This window comes from Corvus cornix, chromosome 7 (genome assembly GCF_000738735.6).
Source record: "Corvus cornix cornix isolate S_Up_H32 chromosome 7, ASM73873v5, whole genome shotgun sequence".
Taxonomy (NCBI): Eukaryota; Metazoa; Chordata; class Aves; order Passeriformes; family Corvidae; genus Corvus; species Corvus cornix.
Genome location: NC_046337.1, coordinates 4,550,110 through 4,572,737, shown reverse-complemented (window position 1 = coordinate 4,572,737; position 22,628 = coordinate 4,550,110). Strand labels below are relative to the sequence as shown.

General features: G+C 39.4%; 1 protein-coding gene across 1 annotated transcript in view; it reads right to left on the bottom strand.

Annotated features, from left to right (window-relative positions):
• Positions 1-22,628, bottom strand: part of LRP1B (LDL receptor related protein 1B) — a 636,888-nt gene that overhangs the window by 465,409 nt on the left and 148,851 nt on the right. The window contains exon 2 of the mRNA XM_039555091.1: positions 10,083-10,208. Within this exon, the coding sequence (XP_039411025.1) occupies positions 10,083-10,208 (126 nt within the window). The remainder of the gene's footprint in view (positions 1-10,082; positions 10,209-22,628) is intronic.

Genomic DNA, 22,628 nt, shown 5'->3' with positions numbered 1-22,628 from the left:
CAGCCATACCTGTGCCCTTAATGAGGTTATAAATGGCAGATGGTAAAAATTAATTTAGTATTCTCTGTGAGGAAGTTTAAACACAAACCTGGGTCCAGTCCTATAAATGGCTGCTCTCATGAGTAAAACTAACTTGAAATTACCTCATATTGGGCATATCCCGAGTTTTACATACAATTTAAGACCCGTTTCTGAGGGCACAGCTCACAGTCCTCCAAAGTGGTTGCACATACACGCTGATGCCTCTTTGAATAATGTCATGTGAAGGGGGCTTAGCAATGCAGGCCTGAAAATGTTTCATTTGGCACAGTTAAGTTTCCCCCAGAAGTACTTGGGCATGACTAAGAGCTGCTAAAACACAGACTCTCTGGATTAGATCTGTACATCTGTAAGTTAACACAAGGGATTAAATCCTTACCAAATCTCAATTTGTTTGAAATGATTTTTTGTATTTTCCTTTTCTGCTTTATTAAGTTCCACTCCTTTGTCGTAGTTACACACTATTCTTTGTGAGCAAAGGTTTTGGTCTTCCACTGTTTCTTCATCCACAGCAAAGCGCCCTCTTTGCTGCCTAAAAGCACCATGCATGTCATCACCAAAAACACATATAAACTCTTACTTTACATCACTGCCCTGCTTTCAAAAGGAGCAGAGTTTTACCTTTCTTTCAGAAATTCATCTGCTGCCTAATGAGAGTTGTGTTCATTGGTAATTTTGAAGGAGAAGAAAAATGATTATTGCTCCTGCAATTTTAGGTGACAAAGAATTCCATGCAGCCCGTAGTTAAATACGTGACATTTCTCCCAGTGTAGGATCTACAGGCCAGATGCATCATTATAATTACAAACATTTGTAATGAGCCTCTGTGCAATTGGGGCCCACGGTGAAGTAGCATCACCTCAGATAAAAATCTTTCAACAAGCCATTTCATACCCAAGATTGCTGTAATTTATAAATCCCTGCATTATCAAAAATTACCTTTTGATGTCAGCAGAGCCAAGAAGGGGTTTGATAATGCTCTAGACTTATGTTTTTTCCTAAATATGTTTCTACATTTTATTAATGTCTAATCAATAGACAATGCTGTGATACAGTAATTTGTCAACCTCCCTTATACCAGAGCTATTCCTGGCCGAAAAACTCTAAATGGCAGCCTGAAAATCAACACCCTCACAACCAGCTTTGGGATTTGGCTGAATTATCCTGCAAAAGGTGCATTCCTCATTTCCCAAAATGTTCTCTTTTCCTGATGCTGACTACTGAACAGCAGCACCATGGCAAGAGAGCAAGGCACAAAGGACTGTTAATGGGAAGATAAAAACTGAGACAGAAAATGAAGGAGCCAGAGCGTGGATATCAGCGAAACAGACGAGACCTATGAGAGGGCAAAAGGAACCTGTTGAGGATGATGAGAGAGGAAAAATAAAGGAATGTGGAAAATGAAAAAGTTTTAATAGCAGTTTTAGTAGTCTGTCAGCAGAACTAAGAAAAAAGCCAGGAAAGTGTGAAAGTAATGAATAAAGTAACAGCGAGGATTAGGGAGAAACAAAATACTGTGTGAAAATGCAGTGCTAGAGTGAAAGGGCTCAGCTGATGTACAGAAGGCCCTGAGAGATTTGCAAGGACATAAATATGAAAGGAAAAAGGAGGAAAGAAAAAAAAATTTAAAAACTGTTGTTAAACAGAACACAAATTAAATGGACTGTAAATAAATGTGCATAGAAATGGGGACTGAAATATCATAGGGCTGCTAAAAGAAGCCCAAATACACCCCCCATGCTGTAACCTCACTGCTCCCTCCTTTGCCTAATGACCAGTTCCTGGTCCATTTGGGGGCATTGTCTTTCCATCTCTTCTCTTCCCATGCAATTCTTTTTTTGCTTTATTTTGGTGGGTTTTTTTGGTTTTGGTTTTTTTTTTTTTGGGGGGGGGGGATGAGGGGGAGGGGCAGTTTGTAATTTATAGCTTAGCTATAAAAACAAAATTGCTTTGGGTTAAAAACATTAAAAGCAAAGTCTTCCTCAAAGTATGAATTATTTTTATAGGTTTTTCAAAAGATTGATCTTTTCATTTTCTCGTCTTATGAGTATATATCCCATTAGATCTGCTTCTGTGTAGGAATTGCAATTTTAGCAAGCAATTAATCCATAAATGAGCTATTTCGGAGTTTTAGGTATTGGGCATCACCCTTCAAAGGCTCTGTGCTGGCCTTGGATTACACCTCCATGTTGCCACAGACCTCAAAGAAGCTCATTTTGCTGGCAATCATGTAATTGAAATTCCCGTGAATCACTTTGGAAAATCATGCTCAGGATAATCAGGCACAGGCAGAAAAAGGAGGTAGCATTTCTAATAACCGTGTCACTGCGAGACACAATGACCTTTACATCCTTCAGCACTGAACTTCTTGTTGCTTACTTTATTCCAAAGGAAAATATGCAGCCAAAGAGCCACTGAAATTACACTTATTTGATCCTGGACCTCTTGCCAGGGCTGCCAAGTTTCTGTGCAATAACAGGACCATGATTCCTCCCCCTGTAATTCTCATCTTTGACACAGACCAGAAACTTTGTGGCTTTGACACCATCAACCCCCCAAATTCATAATTTAAGATTTTGAATATTTTGCAACACATGCAAAGGCAAAATGAAATCTAATTTTATGCATTATGTTGCATTTTATGGACTCAGATGACAAAAACTCTTGCACTGTACTGAGTACAAGGGAAAATATTGTATAAGGATATTCTCTTATGAGCTGAAAGCATTTAAAAAACAAATGAATTCTTCCTTTTTAAACTTCTTGTGCACACAAATCTCAAATTTCCTGCTACACATTTGCAAGGCACAAATCATTCCTAGCACACCAGAAATGAGCTCGCTGTACCAAAACCATTTGCCTACAGTAAAAGCTAATGTAACTGTTTATATTGGCAAGGTATAAATAACTGTTTAAATATCTGCATATGTAACATGCTAACTTCAGAATGATTTAAAAAAAAAATCAAAGTCTTCAATTACTTTTTATGGTAATTTATTTGGCTGGAACAGGTTTGGGTGTTTGGACTATGTAAAGAACAAAGTAAAAGAACATTCAGACTGGAAACCAGAGTGAAATGAACACACAGAATAGAAAATAAAGTAGGAAGAAAAAAGGAACAAAGCACAAAATGTAACTGAGTATTTTTAGTCTTTAAAATGCTTTAAAAAAAATTAGCACAAGCAAGTAATTCTATTCCCTGCCAAATTCCAATGTTTACCTGACTGATTCAGGGCACTTTCAAAATAATTATTTAAGAAAAAATACTTTTAATTCAGAAAGCTGAAATTGCAGACCCTACTTAATGAAGCTGCTGGGGGCCAAGCCCCTGCTGCCAGCACTTTACAGCTCAGGCAGCAGTGCCTGATGCACCAGGAATGAGACTTTCTACATTCCTGATTGAAGCTGGACAGACCTTGCTCTTCCAAGATCCTTACACTCAGCCTGGTGCAAATTTTAGTTCCTGTAGTGTTACCTGGCATTTTCTAATCCCAGCAAGTATTTAAAGTCACTTCCCCTGACAAAAAGTGAACAAACTAGTTTACACAGAGAAGGCAGACGCTTGTATCCCAGTGATGGGACAATGTGCTTAGCCTCAGAAGTAGTGTTACAGTCCATTGGGAAATTATAAAAAGGAATTGCCTCTGAATGTTCTCTGGAGCCTCAGCAGCACTGCCTGTACGCTGGCTGTAGCAGAAAGGAAATGCAGAAACATCAAAGTTATCCCCTGGCCCAAGGCAAGTGCTCCCCAGCAGCCAAAGATGGGGAGCTCAGAGGGAAGAGGAGCAGAATCAGTGGAGCGAAAGGCAGGAGCATCCTCCAAGGATGATCCCCCTCAGGATGACAACCGGGCATCAAGAGCAGCCCCAAACACCACAGTGGAACAGGCTGAGCTGCTCCACACTGACAGCAATGCAGGATTTGTCTCAGTGGGGTGCTTCTCTGGAACCTTCCCAAAGGGCTTAGAGGGTACGAGCACCATGGACACCCATCCTTTCCAGACTGCTTGCTCTACCACCCTGTTAACTATTGGAAACATCAGCAATCCCATCACACCAGCAAAATCACCTCTCCTGAAGGGGCTGAGCTCTCTCTGCTTTCCCAAATGATGGAGTAAGGAGAAAACAGAGGTCAAAAGCTAAAGCCCAGGTCACAGTCACCGAGATGTTTTCCACAGGGAAAGGGGGCAAACAACAGCAAACTACCTGGATGGGATGAAGCACAGCAGCCCCAAGAGGCTACATGCCAATAAAAAGGATGGCAAAGGCTCCAGACAGAATAAATATGTTTTATAACCATGTTTTATACCAGTGTTCACCAACCACAGCAGCTTTGGCAAGGCAAACTGCAAGAAGAGCCTCAGTGAGAAGCGTGTTTTGTTTCAGGTCTGTACAAATAGTACCAGGAAAGTTAATACTCCTTCAAAACATTCATCTTGTTCTGTCAGAAACACTTCTTCTCACCAGCTAACACAAAAGCTGGCAATTCTGTATTGCTGCATCAAGCGTTTAACTTAATTTTAGGTAAACTAGCAGCAGTTTCATAACATTTGTTGACATTTGTCATTTTGTTGTGGTTCATTTCCTACAAGAACTTTAGAAGTTTTACACTACTTATAGGAACAATCCTGATACAGAGAGAAAAAGGGAGTACACATCATCTCAAAGCAGATTAAATTAATACCTGGCCAGTAACAAGTTCAAATATCTTGCTAAAAAATAGGTGTAAGCAGCTATTTTATGTAGCAGATTCCTTGTTCAACAGTAACTACAAACACCAAAATCATAAAGTGAAAATACAAGTTCACATTTTCCCCTCATGTCCAGCATTTTCTTCATCTGCCTTTAGCAGCTTCATGGCAGTGCACCTTCAATGTATGCACATTATTTATTGATATAGGATTTTTCCAAAGCTACTAAAGAGTGGTTTGGGATCGCAGCTTCTATTGAATTTCGATGAATCTACTCATAAAAGAATTAGGAGCTTTAGGAAATTTTATCTTTATTGTTTCATACCACAAGAGCAACATTGCATCCAATTATCTTACCCTTTGCTGGTAAAAGAACTACAACAGAGGTACCCAATTAACAATTTTAAAGCTTCTGAAACTAGTCTCCCATAATTAGCATCCAGAGAATGAAAGACACACTTTTAGCAAACAAAGTGATACTGAAGCTTTTAAACAAGGCACTTCTGGTTGCTGCATTTCTTTTGCTCCTCCAACTTCAGTTTAATCATGATTATAGAAGGTGACATTCCCTCAAAATCCCAGAGGAAGATAATTATCAGAACTAATTTCAACATGTTACAATGAGGCTACATCTACTCAAACTTCCAGAGACAGGCACCATTCAAATTTGATGATTTATTAATGGCAACTAAAGTTGTTTCAACTCAGGACCAGTCAGCCACAAATAAATTGTGTGGGCCGAAGGTATGCAAACAGTATTTGGATAACATTTAGGAAAGCTCAAATACCAGAGCAACAACGTCAGGATCACAAACAAAGGGCAGCTGAGGACAATAGGAGAGACAAGAGTTGCAGTCTGGCTGTGCAGAGTGAAATGTTCTCAGGATTTTGTTGCTGCTAAAATAAATGAGTGTCAGGCACTTTTGGACTTGACAGTACCTTTTAGAGGTCCGCCAGTAGATCTCATATTGCAGGGTTTTGTTCCCTCTCATAGGTTATTCATGACATTCAAGCAGTACTTGGGGTCTGATAGATGGTTCTAATGGGCAACTGTGCTGCTGCAAAGCTCTGCTGCCTGCAATCTGCCACAGATAGATATGAAAGGAGCTCGGGGAGCTTCGTGCCAGACCTCAAGTCTCTCTTTGCAGGGCACTATCAGGCAGTGTTACAGCACCTTCCTCCACTCCATGGCTGAGAGACAACAGATCAGCCTGTGCTGGAACTGCTGCACCCAGAGTTGCAATATCCAAACATAATCAGTGTGCACAATTTCAAAAAGAAGCTATAGAAAATAAGCAATTTCTCTCCCTGCTCCTTTGTTTCACCTCGCCCTGGCACAACACATTCTGACGGAGAGGTGTTGGTGAGCTGAGATTTGAAAACAACATGCAAGCCAGACGAGTTCTGAAGCTGCAAACACACAAAAAAAAGCCTTAAGTACTAAATGGAAGGAGTAATTTGCCAATGCATGTTTTAGATCTCAGCTCTGTTAGGAGGAGGCTGAGGAGAAAAGCAAGAAATAGCACATCACACCAAATACTTGTCGGGTTTCAGAAACCGTGGTATTCCTTGGGCATGGATTACTTAGGATGAATATGTTATTCAGAGGTACAATTGTGGAATACAAAACACACAAGTACCCCAAAATAACAATGTTATAAACTGGATCTTTAAAATACAATCAATTAGTGAAGTTCTCTACTTATGCCACTATAGCAGTTGCTGAGTTAGGAAAATACTTGCAGCATTTTGCATTAATACTTGCATTAAGACCAATACTAGTGGCAAGAATGGTAAAAGAAGCAAAAAAAATCCAATCAAAAACACCAAAAAGAAAACAACCAAAAAAACCTCAAAAAACCAAAAACCACCACTAAAACCACCCCCAGGAAAATGAGTATTACATTGATGTTTCTAAGTAATAATTGCCTGCAGCAGGGAGCAGTGAAGTCAGATGATACAACTGGTTGTCACTATTTCTGTTTTTAAATTCTATGTTTTTTAACAGTGGATTTGAGTTTTGTAATTATCCCACCAAAACCACCTGTCAGGTGAGTCTGCAGGCAGCCATTTTATTTTTCCTTTTTACAGACAGGCCCTCTGAATGTTTGCATCAACCTCCAGACTCACAGATATCTGTAAAAGCCAAACTGTCTGGCCAGATTCTGGGCTGTCTGATAAAGTTCTATTGATTTCAAGTGAGCTTGCTGATTTAGCCTGCTGAAGAACCCAGCATCATCTGATTAGGTTGAGTAAATTGATTTTTGAATCCTGACTATTTGCAAAAGCCTTATGAACAACCAAGAGACCACCCAAGAAAGGGTAAAAATTACTTGGTCAAGAGTTTTATTAATACATATTATTTTTTTAAAAAATCAATTTTCTCACAACAACTCTGGAACAGAAAAGCAACAGAATTTGTTCACTAAATTACTCATTATGAGATACTGAGCCAGGTTCCTTATTACTGTAAAAACCAGCATCTTCAGAGAGCAGAAAGAACTACAGCTGCTAAGAAATGGGAGATAACGCAAGTGTAGACGCTGTAGGAATTCACTTCTGGTTTTATAAAGCTGTTTGTGAGCCCATTTAGAGGAAGATGGGAAGCACAAGGGGAACAGACTGGTGCTGGAAGCTCTCTGCTGACTGAAAACAACACAGGCAGAGCCAGGACAGCTCTATCACACCCCCTGAAAGATCAAGGAAGCTGTGCCTGCACAGAGCCCTGCCCCAGCCTTTGCCAACACAGACACTGAATTCAACAGTAACTATGAATGCCACCCTTTCCTCCTTTCTGTCCCATCCTAGATCTCCTTACAAACACTAATAAAGGAAAAGGATTGTAGGATTTCAGGTGGGTTCCTGAGGCAATTACTTGATACAGGCATATCATGTGTGTTTGGACAGGAGAATAACTTTCAGGTTCTATTGCAAAACTTGGTTAAAATGCCAACAGGAAAGAGCTCACAAAGATATTAAGTTCCTGGATATTTTCTGCAAATATATGCTTGAGTGATGAGACTAATAAGACTTCTCATATTGTCACCATGGGAAAAGCTGCAGCTTGAGAATTTCTCTCCTTTTCTCCACTTTGAAATCCCCACAGGAGAGAAGTTAAGAACTTCCACTTGCAGGAAAAGCTTTGATCAATGCTTGCACATTATTAGAACCCAGAAAACCCTATTACTAGGCAGAAATCCACAGAAAATCAATCAAAATCCATTTGTTTACGGCTATAGGAACAACTAGCAATATTTGTCAGGCTACACCAAATAATTCATCATATGTAAGTCAAAAAAGAGCTGACAAATAGGGGCTGCATTCATCTATAAACAAACAAACACATGACTCAGTGCACAGAAACTGAATGTGCTGTGTCCCTGGCATTAGCACCAGGGATCAAATGTATTATAAGAATATTTTTAATGTAATTTATAAGTTCCTACAGACACCACGGTGCAAAGTGCCAGCAGAAAAATTCAGGACCATCATACCCATCTTTATTGAGAAACAACTTACCTGACAAAGACAGAGTAGGAACACATATTTCAAAAATTTGACAGTAAATTATGCTGAAAAAAATACAGAACCATCCAGTCTGAAACAAAATCGTGAGCAATTATGTAACAAAGTTTCACCCAATGCCCCAGCACTGTCACTTGGCTCTCACTCAGTCCTGGGCTGAGTTGAACTGAGAGGGTGAGAGAGGGCAGCAGTCCTAAGGTGATTATTATCTCAGCCCACACAGTCAGCTGTTGCCGAGGCACCTCATTAACCAGCAGCTCGTCAGCAAAGGGCCATGGAAGCTGGAAAAGAATAAGGATTCAAACACCTTTCTTCTGTAAAACCAGAAAAGCCACAGTGCTGAGCTGCTGCCTCTGGCTTAGGACAGCCTAAGTAAAGCACCTGACAGAAACTGCTCACATTTGCAAAGGGAAAGGTGTTTCTGAGAGGACCACGCTGGTTGATGTCAGGATGTCTCTTTCCCACCCCTTCCCCCCCTTTCCTTCAAGCCATCAATAAACCCCAAACACCATGTTTTTCACATGGCATGACTTTAAATGGCACTGCTGAACACTGCTTACAAAGCAGCACAATAACCATGTAAAGTTCTCAAGAGGAAAATACCTGGGCATCCAGCAAGCTATTGGATTTGGAACCACATGGTGAATATCCCGAGGCCAGTTTAAAACTGTCTGTGTGACCATTTCTGCGCTCCTACCTTGATATTCATTAGTTGGAAAAACTTCTACCTGCGCATGTTAAACACTGCTTGAAAACACCTCAGAGAAGGCAGTAATCCATCAGCAGTGCAGTAACAAAACCCCAGCTGTACCCAATGCTTCCCACTGCAGGATGTTGTTGCTGAGAGCCCCAAAGTGTGTCGAAGGTGGTTAATCAGAGCACCCTCAACCACAGCCCCAGAGGCAAATTTCTGATCTGTTCCAGAGAACAAGCACCGGAGCAGGAAGGCTGCAATCAGCACCGCAGTGTTTGCCCAGACAGAAATGGCTCCCAGACATCTTGAGCTTCTGTCCCTCACTTTAAAGATTAGACTCCTAAATACTGTCTGATATTTTCTTTTCTTTGAGCAGTAAACCCCATTTCCAGCCTTCCTGATTGTAAGTATTGCTTTGATACAAAATACATGGTTCTTCTCTTACATTAAGTGATTATCCTGGGATAAAATCAGGAAATTCCCTCATTTTCCTCAGAACACAGGAAACAAGGGAACATTCAGATTTAATAACACCTCATCAGTAGTCTACAAGGCTGATAAGAAAAGTGTCTGTAAGGTTGCTGCTCTGGTGTTCAGAAGCTCTTAGCCACATTAGAGAAACCCAAAAAAACCAACAAGGTTTTCACTATAATTAAATATGTTTTATTAAAGCTTTTCATCATCTTCCTTTCTTTGCTTCTTTCCCCCTCACAGCTCTCACATCTTCTTTCGTTCCTCCCTTTGATGTTTGTATGCTTTTCATATTTGTATTGAAAATATTTTGCACTCTTCTCTTCCACCCCACCTTGCCCTAAATGTATTTAGAGGAGCACATTTTCCTGTGCCTGACTTTGCCCTCTCAGCTCATCGACAGCTCGGTGAGAGCAGAGGGCACATGTGCTCCAGTGACAGTGCTCATTACAGAGTGGCACAAGAACAAACCACCTTCCATCTCTTCCCTTTCTTCTGTCTCTCACCTACACAGAGCATATAACCGGCTCTCCTCGACAGGAAGATTCATACAGGATTTATAAACAAAATGGAATCTGCCCTTTCAGTTGGGTAGTTAGTGTGACTGCAAATGTTACAGTTAAAAGGGAGATAAAATAAAAGAGTGGCTCCTCCTTTACTCACATGTGTCTAAGGACTCATCAGAATCATCGGGACAATCGGGCTCCCCATCACACAGCCAGTGCCAGGACACACAAGTGACGTGATCGTGGCACAGGAACTCCCCTACGTCACACAAGGGATGCTCGTCTGGAAATGAGAATGGGTTAGAATGAAATGGTTAAAGGTGAAGGGAAACAAAATGGCACAATGAAAATGAGAAGTGAAAATGAAATGATCCAGAAAGAAAAAATGAAAGCAAATGATAGGAACAATATGAAGCAATAATTTAATGGTATCTGATACCCTCACTTAGGGAATTCTAACATCCAGCTGAGGGTTCAGTGGGAGCTGCCCATCACCCTTCCAACCAGACAGGAACAACATCACCATGAACTGCTTTTATGGAATAAAATTTTAAGAAAATCTGGGTTTTTTTTTTTTTGTAAATATTTCACCATAAAGTAAATTTGCTCACTAGATAGAAACCAACAAGCTTTTAATGTCATGTTACCAGCAGGGAGGTCCCCTACTCACCTCTCCTGCCACAGAAAATATTTTTAAATTGTTTCAAGTAATCACATTTTCAAGGATGTATTTTTGTAAGCAAAGTTCTACTTAAATAAACATAGCTATTTTCAGCTACTTCCTTAGATGCGTTTTAATGACCAAATCCCACCTCAGTTTTATATTAAAATTATTTTAGAGTTCACATGACAAATTTGCAAACAAAGATTTTAAGTCAATACTGGGGCACCTTGAAAACAATGGCTTTTAAAAGAAGGCAAGTCTGGATGTTTGGCACCCCCACACTCTCTGCTGTGTTCAACCACCACAGGCCGATGTCCTTGAGATCTAGAGTTAATTAACTCAAGACTATTCCATCATTATTCAATGTAAAACTATTCTAATATTAATTAAAGCTCACAAAACCTCTGTGCAATATATTATATTCATTTTATCAATATATAAATTACACTAGTGTCTTCCACAAGGTTACATTGCAGATTGCTGGGAAAAGGTTTCCTCATTATTCTTACACTGGCACAAGAGAGAAGTAACTTCACTGGAGTCAATACTGTCACAAAGACATAAAACCAGGAATAAAGAAGGAGACAATTAACACCCAATCCACTTGGAGGTCTCTCCATTGGTTTAGTTCACTCTGAAAGCCATGGGATGTATTATTACTAAAGGAAACAACAACAAGAACACTTTACTAAAGTTATCATTAAATCATTTCCTCTGTGCAGGCCTCATTTCCGAGGTCAGGTTCCCAACTACTGATGACAATCAGTTTCAAGCAAGCCAAATTTGCAACTACTGTGTAGATATATTTCATATTTCTTAAACTAAGTATATCACAGCTTCTATAAGCCTGCAAGAACGAAAGGATTTTTGCTATACCTTAATTCCTTCCCCTCAACAGCAAAAATGAGCGACTGTATAATTAAGAGTGTAAGTTTACATGGAGTGGTTTTGCTTAAAGCTTTCAGGGAGATGATTAAAGGCCCTGCTTTGATAGCACATCTTGAAAAACCATCCTGGAAGTCAGAAAGAGGGAGAGAGTTTGGCAAGTTTTAGCATTTCAAAGCCGTACAGTAGTATGAGAAACACACAGAAGAACTCTGCAGTATTTGGGGTTAGAGTATTCTTGAAATCCATGATAAATTCCTGCTTGTACTACAGGATGAACTGTAATTTTTTGTGTATTGAACATCTGCTTGTAACAGACCTGAGAATGTTAAAACTGGCACTGCCAAACATGTCCACTTATTTATTCAACTCTGGAATGATTATTCCTCAGAGCAAAAAATAGTTGAAAAGTCTTCCATTAATTAAGATTAACAAAATCTTTTTTTTAATTTATTTATTTTTAGAGGTTTCTGAACTGACAGCTACGTGAAAAAATATTACTGAATAAATATAGAAATGCCAAGTTGTGAAAACACTTCTACAGTCAAGGTCACACACGTGTCTGGTTCTACATGAACCTCCCCAAATAGCTGCATGTACAATACGTATAGAATAGAAATCTGGTCTGACACCAAACCTGGCAGGGTGATTATCCCTTCCCTAGTGCAACAGCTTCTTTCAAATCTGCTGATGGTCACACGTCTACACAAAAAAATCTTGCACTTGTTTCTCTTTTGGGCAAAGATTATGAAAATAGCCTAAGTAACTGGATATAAAGAAGTTCTAAAAAGCAATTTCATACATAGCTCAGAGTTGAGCATGTGTACCTGAAAAAAGGCTCGTTTACTACCTTTTTTTTTTTTAATAGAAATAATTTAGCTATTTCCCTACTATTAAATTCTTGGTTTGAATTTTATGCAACAATACAGAAATTATGGAGATCTAAGCTTTTTATATTCTCTATCTCAAGAAAAACCTAGAAGAGTGAAAAAAACCACTAACTTATAAAATACTTTGAAAAATAGATTTTGTCTAGAATAAAGCAGTTTAATATTACCTCAGGGTTTTATTGGCTCTGAAAGTGCTTCCTCAAATGTTTTTATTTTGCATAACTATAGAATTATTTTTATTTTCAGCTGTTATCTTTACGGAATGAATTGGACCAGTTAATCACAAACATGCACTAATTAGGGAGCTTTAAAAAAATGAAACAAAAACCACAACAACCCTCTTGTTAAAAAATAGTCATCTCTGATGGCCCAGGAGTGAGTACAACAGTTCTTCGCAGTGACACCTTTTTCCTTCTGTACTATGTGAGCTGCGCAGGAAAGCTCCCAGCAGATGGGAAAATTCACATTTTTAACATCCTGGTTCTTTGAGATACAGAGCAGATGGTGAGAAATCATCCCTCTATGGGTAAATGAAAGCTTTGCCTCCCTAAGGATACTACTCCTATACTCCTATCCTGTGCTGCAAACACCTGGCAGTGCCTCTTAGTAGGAAAGTTAAAAAAAAAAGAAAAAGAAAAGCTGATGCCTTTGTTTTAAAGTCAACGTTCCTACAGCCAAAAACACGTTGATTTTTTTTTTTTTTAAAGATAAGTGTATTTTAAAGAGGACAAAGCGCAAAACCTCCATTAGGAAAGCAACTACAATTATAATGTAGGAAATTACACTGAACTTGGAAGACCAAAATTCCATTATGATGACAAAAGGGGGAAAAAAAGGGCAAACAAACCAAGCAACACACAAGGCAGTGACTGATGTCTGCCTGTACCAGGAATGCTCCTGGATTAAAAAGGCATTTGCCTCTGTAAACTTGCATTCAGCTCCTAAAGAAGGAGGGATAAAATCACTGCCTGTGATCACAGGGACTGTTAGGGGTCAAAGGGATCTGCATCCTTCCTATTTGAGAGAATGCAATGAAGAAAAGCAAGTCAACAGGGCTCTTGGAAAGAACTATATGGGAGATAACATTTAAATAATTGAGTGCTCTCTGTCACCAGACTGGAAACATTCGCTGTGACTCTAATTAAGAACTGCCTTGGTCAAGGAACCAGGTGCCCAGAGAAGCTGCTGAATCCCAGAACTGTGCTTCCCACTTGCAGCAGTCCCCTGCTTGGGCTCTCTGTGGATCTGCCAGGCTCCTGCTGTGGTCTTGGTAATCCCCCAGCCGCTTGGATGGGAGTTGCTTGGTGCTCTTTCTTCCGAGCACTTCCATCTCCATCTGCCAAGAGCACCTGAGACAGCCCAAAAAAACACAAACCTCCCATATGGCAAAACTCTTCAAAGTGAGCAAAACTCAGCCTGATAAAGTCTTGATCCGTTAGAGCAGGGAGTCTGCTCATTAGGCTTTCACTAAATATTCAGAGAAACCACATGTGCACACTAACCCAAAAAGCACATTCCAACAGGAGCTTTTGAAGGATATGATACAGCACGATGGGATTGAATGTTGAAGGATAAAAGATCATCACAACATACTTTTTAAAAGCTTTTATAGCAATAGCTTAAGATCAGTGTGAAGTAAGAATGTCTCATGAATTGATTTCATTTAATTTTACACTTAAAAAAAAATATTTTCACCATGTTTCAAGTGTTGAAATTTTAAATTCCCTCTCCATTTTCAAGGAAGAGGGCAAGAAAAGGTGCACATAGACTAGGGGGGTGTGTGTGTGAACATGCTTTCTTTTTCCACTTGAGAATGGCAAGATCTAGGAATGAACCATGAACTCTATGAATAAAAACCATAAAATTATAGAAGTTCTCAGCTGGTTTGTCCCCAGCTGCATACCCAGATAAAACTCATAGGAGAGAAGGGAACTGCCTGCCAAAATAGTTGGGATTTTTTGGGGATTTTTTTTTTTTTTCAGAAGCAAAAGAGCAGGAAGACTAAGAAAGAGCAGAAAGGCCAAAAGGAGTGATTAGAGAACTGCAATCCAGCTGTAGATTTCCATGCAGATCCACTGGTGACTGCATCACCTGTCTGCACAACCAGGAACTTCTGCCAATGATAACAAACCTCTTCTGCCATGTTTCAGGGATATTATGCAACCAAGACCTTGCACTTTTAAGTTCTTAATTAGCTTTGCTTTGATTTTAATTAAGTTATCTTCATTACAAGAGCTTAAGAACTCAGAACTATTTTTCCCCCCTCTCAAAAGCATGTTTTCCATTTGGGATTTTCTTTGATCTCTCACTGAAACATGGGAGGGTTTCCAGATTAATTTCAGCAAAATTTACTCCGAAGCTGAAAAGTGGATTCCGGTAGTAATTTATGACAGAATTCATCATACGCTAAAACCTAAATTACTGTAACTGAAAGGGAGATGTGAAGAAAGAGCATGCACAGCACTTCCTATTTATGACTTTCAGACTTTCAAATAATACTTTTCAAACCTTTTCTACCTTTTGAGTTAAATCTACATTTTTAGAGCCCAACATACAGCAAAACATTTACATTTTGGCCGCACTAAACTACAGACAAAATCCTCGGAATGTGTCTTGCAAAACAGTAAACAAACTTTTATATTCAGGGTATAAAAATATGATTATGAAACCATTTCCTTCTGTCCTGCCTGGTTCAGTATAATGCTGTGTTCAAAGTAATGAAATTTTATTTACAGAACCCAAAAATCTCTCCCAAGATCTACCAAACCCTGATTTGTGCTTCCAAAATGCAAAGGGGCTTAGAGAGCTGTGGGTATTTTCACATGTAGCATTCTAAACAGGAATATGAATGTTTTATGTGTATGTTTTATGTGTATTTATTCAACTCTTGGCATATTAGTTCTCACTTATTCAGCATTTTCTAATCAGCTAATTGCTTTATCCATAGGCAAGGCACACGCACAGGTACCCGTCAGTAAAAGCACCATATGCTCAGTTTAAGCCACATATGGTTAAATTTCATGTGTAAACTTTCCTCAGTCTGCACATCTTCCCCTCAGCAAGGCCATAGGCATCTTCTTTGGAGTCTGGTCAGTCTTTGGAGTGACATCAGCCATCCTAGATCTCAGCCCATAATATTCATGCTCAAATTCCTTATTTACATCACACAGTTACAAGAATTCCTCATATTTTTTTGGATTTGCTCTGTGTTATTATAATTTATGAATCAGAAAAAGCAAATATTGATAGAGGTCAGTACTAACAAGAAGATGAGAAACATTCATTGTTTCATGCAAATCCTGGAGTATATTTGGACGTGGGCAGGTGGTAAGTTTAGGGGCTGTTTTGTACCTTCCTCTTTTTTGCTCTCCCTTTGTTAAAAACATACTTCCATTACGGGGGGGTGATGCCAAGTCCCCTCCTGGATTTGAACAAGAGAAGGTTATTCAGACTCAACTTGGCACAATCTATGGACAGAGAAATTTAAGAAGTACTCAGATAATGAGAAACACCCAAATATTCCTCAGCCAATTTTTATCTAATCAACAAAGGGTCACAGAATAACACCTATCTCAGCAAACTACAAAATGACACGATAGTTATGTTCCCTAATGGCTCAAAAATACCACAGAACAGCCAGGTGCCTTCTCTAACACAATAGAGAGACCCTAATAGAAACACATTACCTGCAATCCTGCCATCTGCCAATCCTGCTCCAAGCAGCCCTACACAGAAGGGAGGCTAAAGGCCCAGCAAACTCCCTCTGAGCCAACCATTTCTTCACAATTATCCCTCACTTCCTTAAAAACTGAAGCAAACATGCAAACAACATTCCCCAGGGTAAAGTGGTCCTTCTTTCCAAACAGCCTGAAGTGGACTGAATGTAAATGTCAGGGTGGAGGGTCAAAGTGACCATCACTTATCCCTCAGTGTGTGAAGGGTGACAAGCCCAGAGTCAACAAGGTGCCCTTTCAGCTGCTGACAGCCAGTGCCAGGGGGAACATGAGCAAAAACATTCTCACTTGTGGAAAGCCTTCAAAGGCTTCCACTGAAACAACCCTTTCCCACGTCAAAGAACAAAATGCCTTTGAAAAAACCATTTGTATGGAATGTGAAAACCTCTCAGCTTCTCCACTACCTTAGCCTGTATTATAATAGTGTGTTCATAATATTAGAATTTCATTTCCTCCTTGACAGGAGGAGATGGTTGCAACAGAAGAAAAAGTTAACACATTTACAGAAATAAAATAAAAGTTTTTATAAGGAACTGCAAGCATCTTGGAAAGACCCTTCACAGGGGCTCATATATAAGGACATTTCCTAGTCCAAGGAGATACACCTGGATAAGCAACACAAAGTTTCACATGCAAAAGAAATTCTAGGAGCGATGACTTGAGTAATACATTTCTTGTACACAGACACATTTGCTGCTTCATCAGGAAGCTCAATGGAGAAAAGACTCAGGCTTTCAGCTGCTCCCAGGATCAAATCTCCAAAAGGTCTGACAGGCAAGCTCCTGAAGAGCAGAAGAAACGAGCAGACGGATGGGGACTGAGAACAAGTCACCCGGCGCCGATTTCAAACCCGGTTCGCCGCAGTGCGCCACTCACTGTGCCTCCAAGCAGGACTTCAAATGAATCTTTTTCATCTCCTATCTGTGCTAGCTCTTGGAACTTAAGAGATTTCCAAGTTATGCTTTTTCCTTCGCTATGTTGTAAAGCTTCCAAATTCAATTATAATGTTTTCATGGCAAAATTGCTTCTTTTTCTAAAAGTGGGATGGAAATCCTGACTTGAGACAAATTATTTAAATAAATGCCACACAAAATATTTTCTCTTTTGAAAGCTGAAACATTCATTACATAGCTTATTACAATACCTTTGATAAGCCCTTTGCTGAGCAGATGTTTTATCATCGTGAGTTTTCACATACAAACACTTTTAGTAAATACTGAAAGATAATTAATTTAGATAAATTTCATCTATCAAAGGGTAATCAATGATGTCATTGTTTTAATTTAGTCATTTTCATATCTTGTAAAACATAATAAAGCCATTCCATCTGAATATTTCAAACTCTAATAGAATGACATCTGTACACATAAGGAAGGAAAAGCATATAAACTATTGTGATATTTTAAGATGCTGCAAACATTATGGGACTAAAAAGAAAAAAATATGCTCCTCTTATCATCACTTTGAATAAAAGTAAAGTGTTCCATTTTCTTTTAAAGTGCAGATAACTTTATGAAGGAAGGATATAGATAGGTAAGATCTAGGTAACTCAGGTGAATGCATAATAGGAAAACAAAGTTATACGGAGAAAACAGAAAAAATAAGTTATCATAAAGGATTAAGAAATCCAAAGCATTATGGAAGGAACTATAAAATATCTGGATTGATTTGAACCGTCTTCTTTACTTTCTGTTTTAATTCTCCAGAGGAGAATGTTGAGGCCATGTTATCACTGGTGCTTGATTTGCTTGTTGTTGTTTTAGGACTCAAGCACAAATTTTATTCCTTTTGCCAAAAATCTCATCTTGAATAGGATAACAAAAAGGTTAATCCTGAAATCATAGTGTCTTCTATCAACTAAATGGTTTGTTCTCATGAAGTTACACAGCCCAGCTCCTTCACAGGTTGTCAATGCAGTCCTTGAATTCAGCAGTGGAATTCCTGCCCTGCCTGGCTCACTATTCCAGCAGAGCCCGCATGTGCCCTGGCGGGCTCCGAGCTGTCACTACAGGGATCTGCAGGGATCAGATCCCATTTTCCCAGCTCCCACTCCAGCGCAGCAGCGCGGGGCCATCCATTTTCCCTGCCCACTCCTGTGTCGCTCCATCGCCAGCCATTTCCCGCTGGCTGCTCTGCTAACCACCAGCAGTGTCACCCAGACAGGGGCCGAGCTTGACGGGTGGCAGCGCTGGATTCATCCCACAGCGATCAACGAAGTGGGCTGGGGCAGGCGCGGGGAGGAGCCTGCAACTTGCAGGCATAAAATACAAAATTTTGTGGAAGATGGCAAGGTTGGAGAAGTGAGAACCAAACCCTTGGAGAAAACCTTCTCAGAAGACAATAAACATATTTTTGCAGCTAGGAAGGAAGGAAGCCCTGTCCTACCCTGCTCTCACAGCCACGAGAGCCAAGCCTGCTGTCACTAAGCATTTCTCAGAATGCTCCCACTTAAAATGACATAAAATAGTGATGAGCAGGTTTCAATAGCAGATGGGAGCCTATTACATAATTCAATTTTAATGACCAGAGAAATCTTAAATATGACGGGTTTGTTTTTGTGCAACAAGAGACCTACATTAAATGAAACAGCCAAGTCTGCTTCCGTAAGCAACTGCATATGTTTAATACACATTTGTCTTACATTGGGATAATTAATCTACAGGGAAATGGGGTTAAATACTAAGATAACTTTAAACTATACTCAATTATTGAAAGGATGAGAGAACTAGGGGAAAACCAAGCTAAGACACCTTTCTAAACAGTGTCTACATAAAGAGATAAAGGGAAAATCTCATTACCAGGGCTAACTATTTTATTCAAGTTGGATATCACCAAACATTAAAAATATAGTAGTAATATTAGAAACTTCCAACTAAAATAATCTATTTTTCATGTAAACCTTTATAAAATGGACTCTAATCCTACAAATGGCTCCACATTTATGCTAGGCCCTACTGAAATGCTATCCATTATTTTAAATAACAACAATCAACAGTTCTAAGTTAAATTGTAAGAATTAACTAAAAGGCACACCAAAGTGTCACCTAATATAGGTTTAATTGTAATTTAACAGTTGGGAAAGTAGTTACAATTGTGATCTTCTGCAGTTAAGGTCTGACTTTTTTGATAGCATGATCCAAGACCGATAATTTAAGGTGTAATTTGGAAACGCACACATTGAATAATAATTTTCACGCCACTAGAGAGCAATGAATTGTGATATTAGCTGCTGCTGTCAGTAGGTCTTCAATGAGATTTTCTGAACAGGCAAACATGTTATTCACAGGCAGCAAGGCACAATATTTAGCAAAAGGTTGCTGCTGAACAATTTAAAATGGTATTTCCGAGGGCAGCTTGCATTCTGCCCAAAAAGTCCACGTTACAAAGAAGGACCCCATCCCTAAAAGATGGGTTTGATATCAGCCCAGTGTCACCCAGCTACCCACAAACAAGTTTTGAAACCCCCTCTGCTTGGATTTATTTCTCCATCCCCAGGACGGCGGGAATGGCGCTGGGTGAGTTGTGTGAGCCGTGAGTGACCACACGCAGGATTAATGAGTGCACCCGCCCATTGGCTCCTTGGAAACAAGAGGGAAAAGGTCATAGCCTTGACACTAAGGAGAAGAGTTGGATTGATAAAAGGATGGGAAGACTATTATAGGCTTCAAGTTTGGACTGATAACAAAACCCTTTATTTTCAAAGGGAGCCAAGAGTCACCCTTCTGTGACAAGATCTTTATTTCAGGAACAAGCTCTTGTCTTAGGCTGTATTCTACAGTCACCCCTGGTTCATCATGGAAGGAAAACCAAGTATTATCACTCAGAATTATTTAATGTTATTAAAAAACTCATAAAAATTTATTTATTGACTGTTTTGAAACATTAACATATTTTTAAAAGCAATTATATATAAATTAAGCACTGAATTATTCAAAGGCAAACGAAATCTAAGGACACATGAGTTTAGATAATTATTCCTTTGATTTATTAAGGTGACATTCTATTATAATTCATAAGCATTGACTACTATTTAAAAAAAATACCGTAAAAAGACAGCTATAAAAAAAAAGGGGTAAATAAAGACAACTTTGGATAAAACGTTATCAAGCAACTTGGTCGGAATAATTTTAAAAGTTTCGTGCCAAGACATTTGGACACTTGACAAAACCAAAAGAGCCCCACATGTCCTTATGGAGGAAACATTTAATTCAAAGGCAGCATTCCTGTGGGAAGTCGTTCCTCAGCTATTGCTTTTTCAAATCCCTGCCGTCCCTGAGGCTATTTGTGTCACACAGGATGATCAAGAGAAACAGGCAATTATAAAACTAAAGACAGCATCAGGAAAAGAATCTATAGGATGGTATACAAGATTGCACGCACACACACACACACACAAAATGTTTTAGTTGCACAAAAACCAAGAAAGAAATAATTTAATTTTTAACACAACTGCTTTCTTCAATCTGTCCCGGAGCCTGGGGACTGAAGGGTGGCCAAGACAATCCTAACTTTTAAGAAATTCCACCGGAGTCATGGAAATGAGGCTCATAAGCCTGATGTGCTGAACAAGGAGTTAGTGGACACCTGAACAAATATGACATAATCAGGTTTCATAGGAGAAGGTCTCACCACAGAACAGGCTGGAGGAAATCCATCACAAATATAGACTCGGGTTCCTCTTTGTCCCCTCTCCATCCAAAAATCTTTAAGTTATTTTTTGAGACTTCCTATATGTGAGGAAAAGTTAATTACAACTCATATGATGGCTGAAGAGGAGGCAGGAGAGGAAACAGAAAGCTTCATACTCAGGAAAAATTGGCCATCTTTAAATAGAAACCAAAAGGCATCAGACAGGTGGTAAACTCAGGATCAAACCTGCAGATGTCATCATTTTAGCAGGTCAAAAGGATGATGGGATGTTTAACCTTTGTTAGCAATAGCAGATCTCACTTCATTAGCAAGGGTGCTGAGGATTTTATTACCAGCTTTTCGAGCTGCTGACATTGTGCAAAGAAAATTATGCCCTGGTTTTACCACACAAAAAGAGAACAAAGGCTCTCTTTGCACTGAGCTGCTTTGCCTCTAAATGCTGATTCCAGCTCACCCTTAAGTGATTTCATGCATATCAAAGGTGAGCCAATGCTTTATACTGTAAAATAGGTAAAGTCTTGTCAACTGCCACTTCCATGACAGCGGTGCCAGTCGTTCCCAGCTACACCCAGGTGATGCAAAAACATATGCTCAGACTATGTCTGCTGTGATTATTAAACAAACAGAGTGCTTTGTAGACTAAACCATAATTAGGTACAATGTCAGTATTGTAAAAAGCACAGTAATTATGGCCCTGCTTGTTCTACTAATTTCCTTTGCAATAAGAATGTAAATTCTCACAGGCTAACGTGAAAGTAGTACTTTTCAGTTCAGAAATCTCTCTTCTGATGGGGAAAAAACACTTCTGTAAAGCTAATGAAGCCAGCAGACTCTTCTGTATATATACATATATATTTTTTAACTTAAACACTTCATGAGACTTTGGATTAGGCAACAAATAGAGATCTATTATACCCCTATGCAATATGGACCACTTAATAGAGTAAGTGACATTCATCTTTCTACCATCTCCTCTCCTAAGAGCAGAGTAACAGCAGCCGCCTACACAGAAAAAACAATATAAGAAAGCATGTATTTTTAGAAACTTTAATTATATTCTAGCAGCAGGACAGAAAGAAACGCAGAACCATACAAGCAGGCAATTCTCCCCCAAAGACAGACACAGCTTTGGAGCTCTGCAGCAGAATGATTTCACTTGTGAGTGGGCTTAAGTCAGAGAATTATTGAGGGGACTGCTCCGTTGGTGCTGCGCTGGTTGCTCCTTGCAGCTGCTGCACAGCATCTCAGTAGCTGAGCTAAATCACTGGAGCAGACACAATCCTTAACAATTCCTGCAGAACGTACGTACACACACTCCAGAATGAGATGGGTTGGCCTGATCTATGACCACAGTAATAACAATACTTCTTAGGTGGTTTTTTTAGTGGCTTCCCATTTCTAGAGTTTCCCCCAGATGGGAATTTGTTAAGAACAGTTCTCTGTACTTTAGAGCACAGGCAAAAGCAGTTTTACCTCTCAAATCCACTGTTGTTGACAAGCTGTGGACCTGAATGCCAGCCTAGGTCGTTCAATATTTTTAATATTTTTTTTAAAAGCATCCGAAGTAACTGATATTGCAGCCATGTAATGGTCAAAATAACCAAGGGAGATCCAGAGAACTGGGGTTCTGGACTAACACAGCTGATGAACCCAAGTAACTTCTTTGAATACACTAAAGTAGCAGCTTTTCTGGGCAGTAAGCTGAGGGAAGATACAGGACAAAACATTCAAATCACTACTACTGCTGATTACACGTAATCAGACTTTCATCATACCTACTGCTTTTCCTGTGTGCAGGGCATGAAGGATCATTTAGATTGCATTTAAGATGCAAGTGAAGATCCCATTCATAAAGAACACATTTTCCTGCTGCAAAGTCC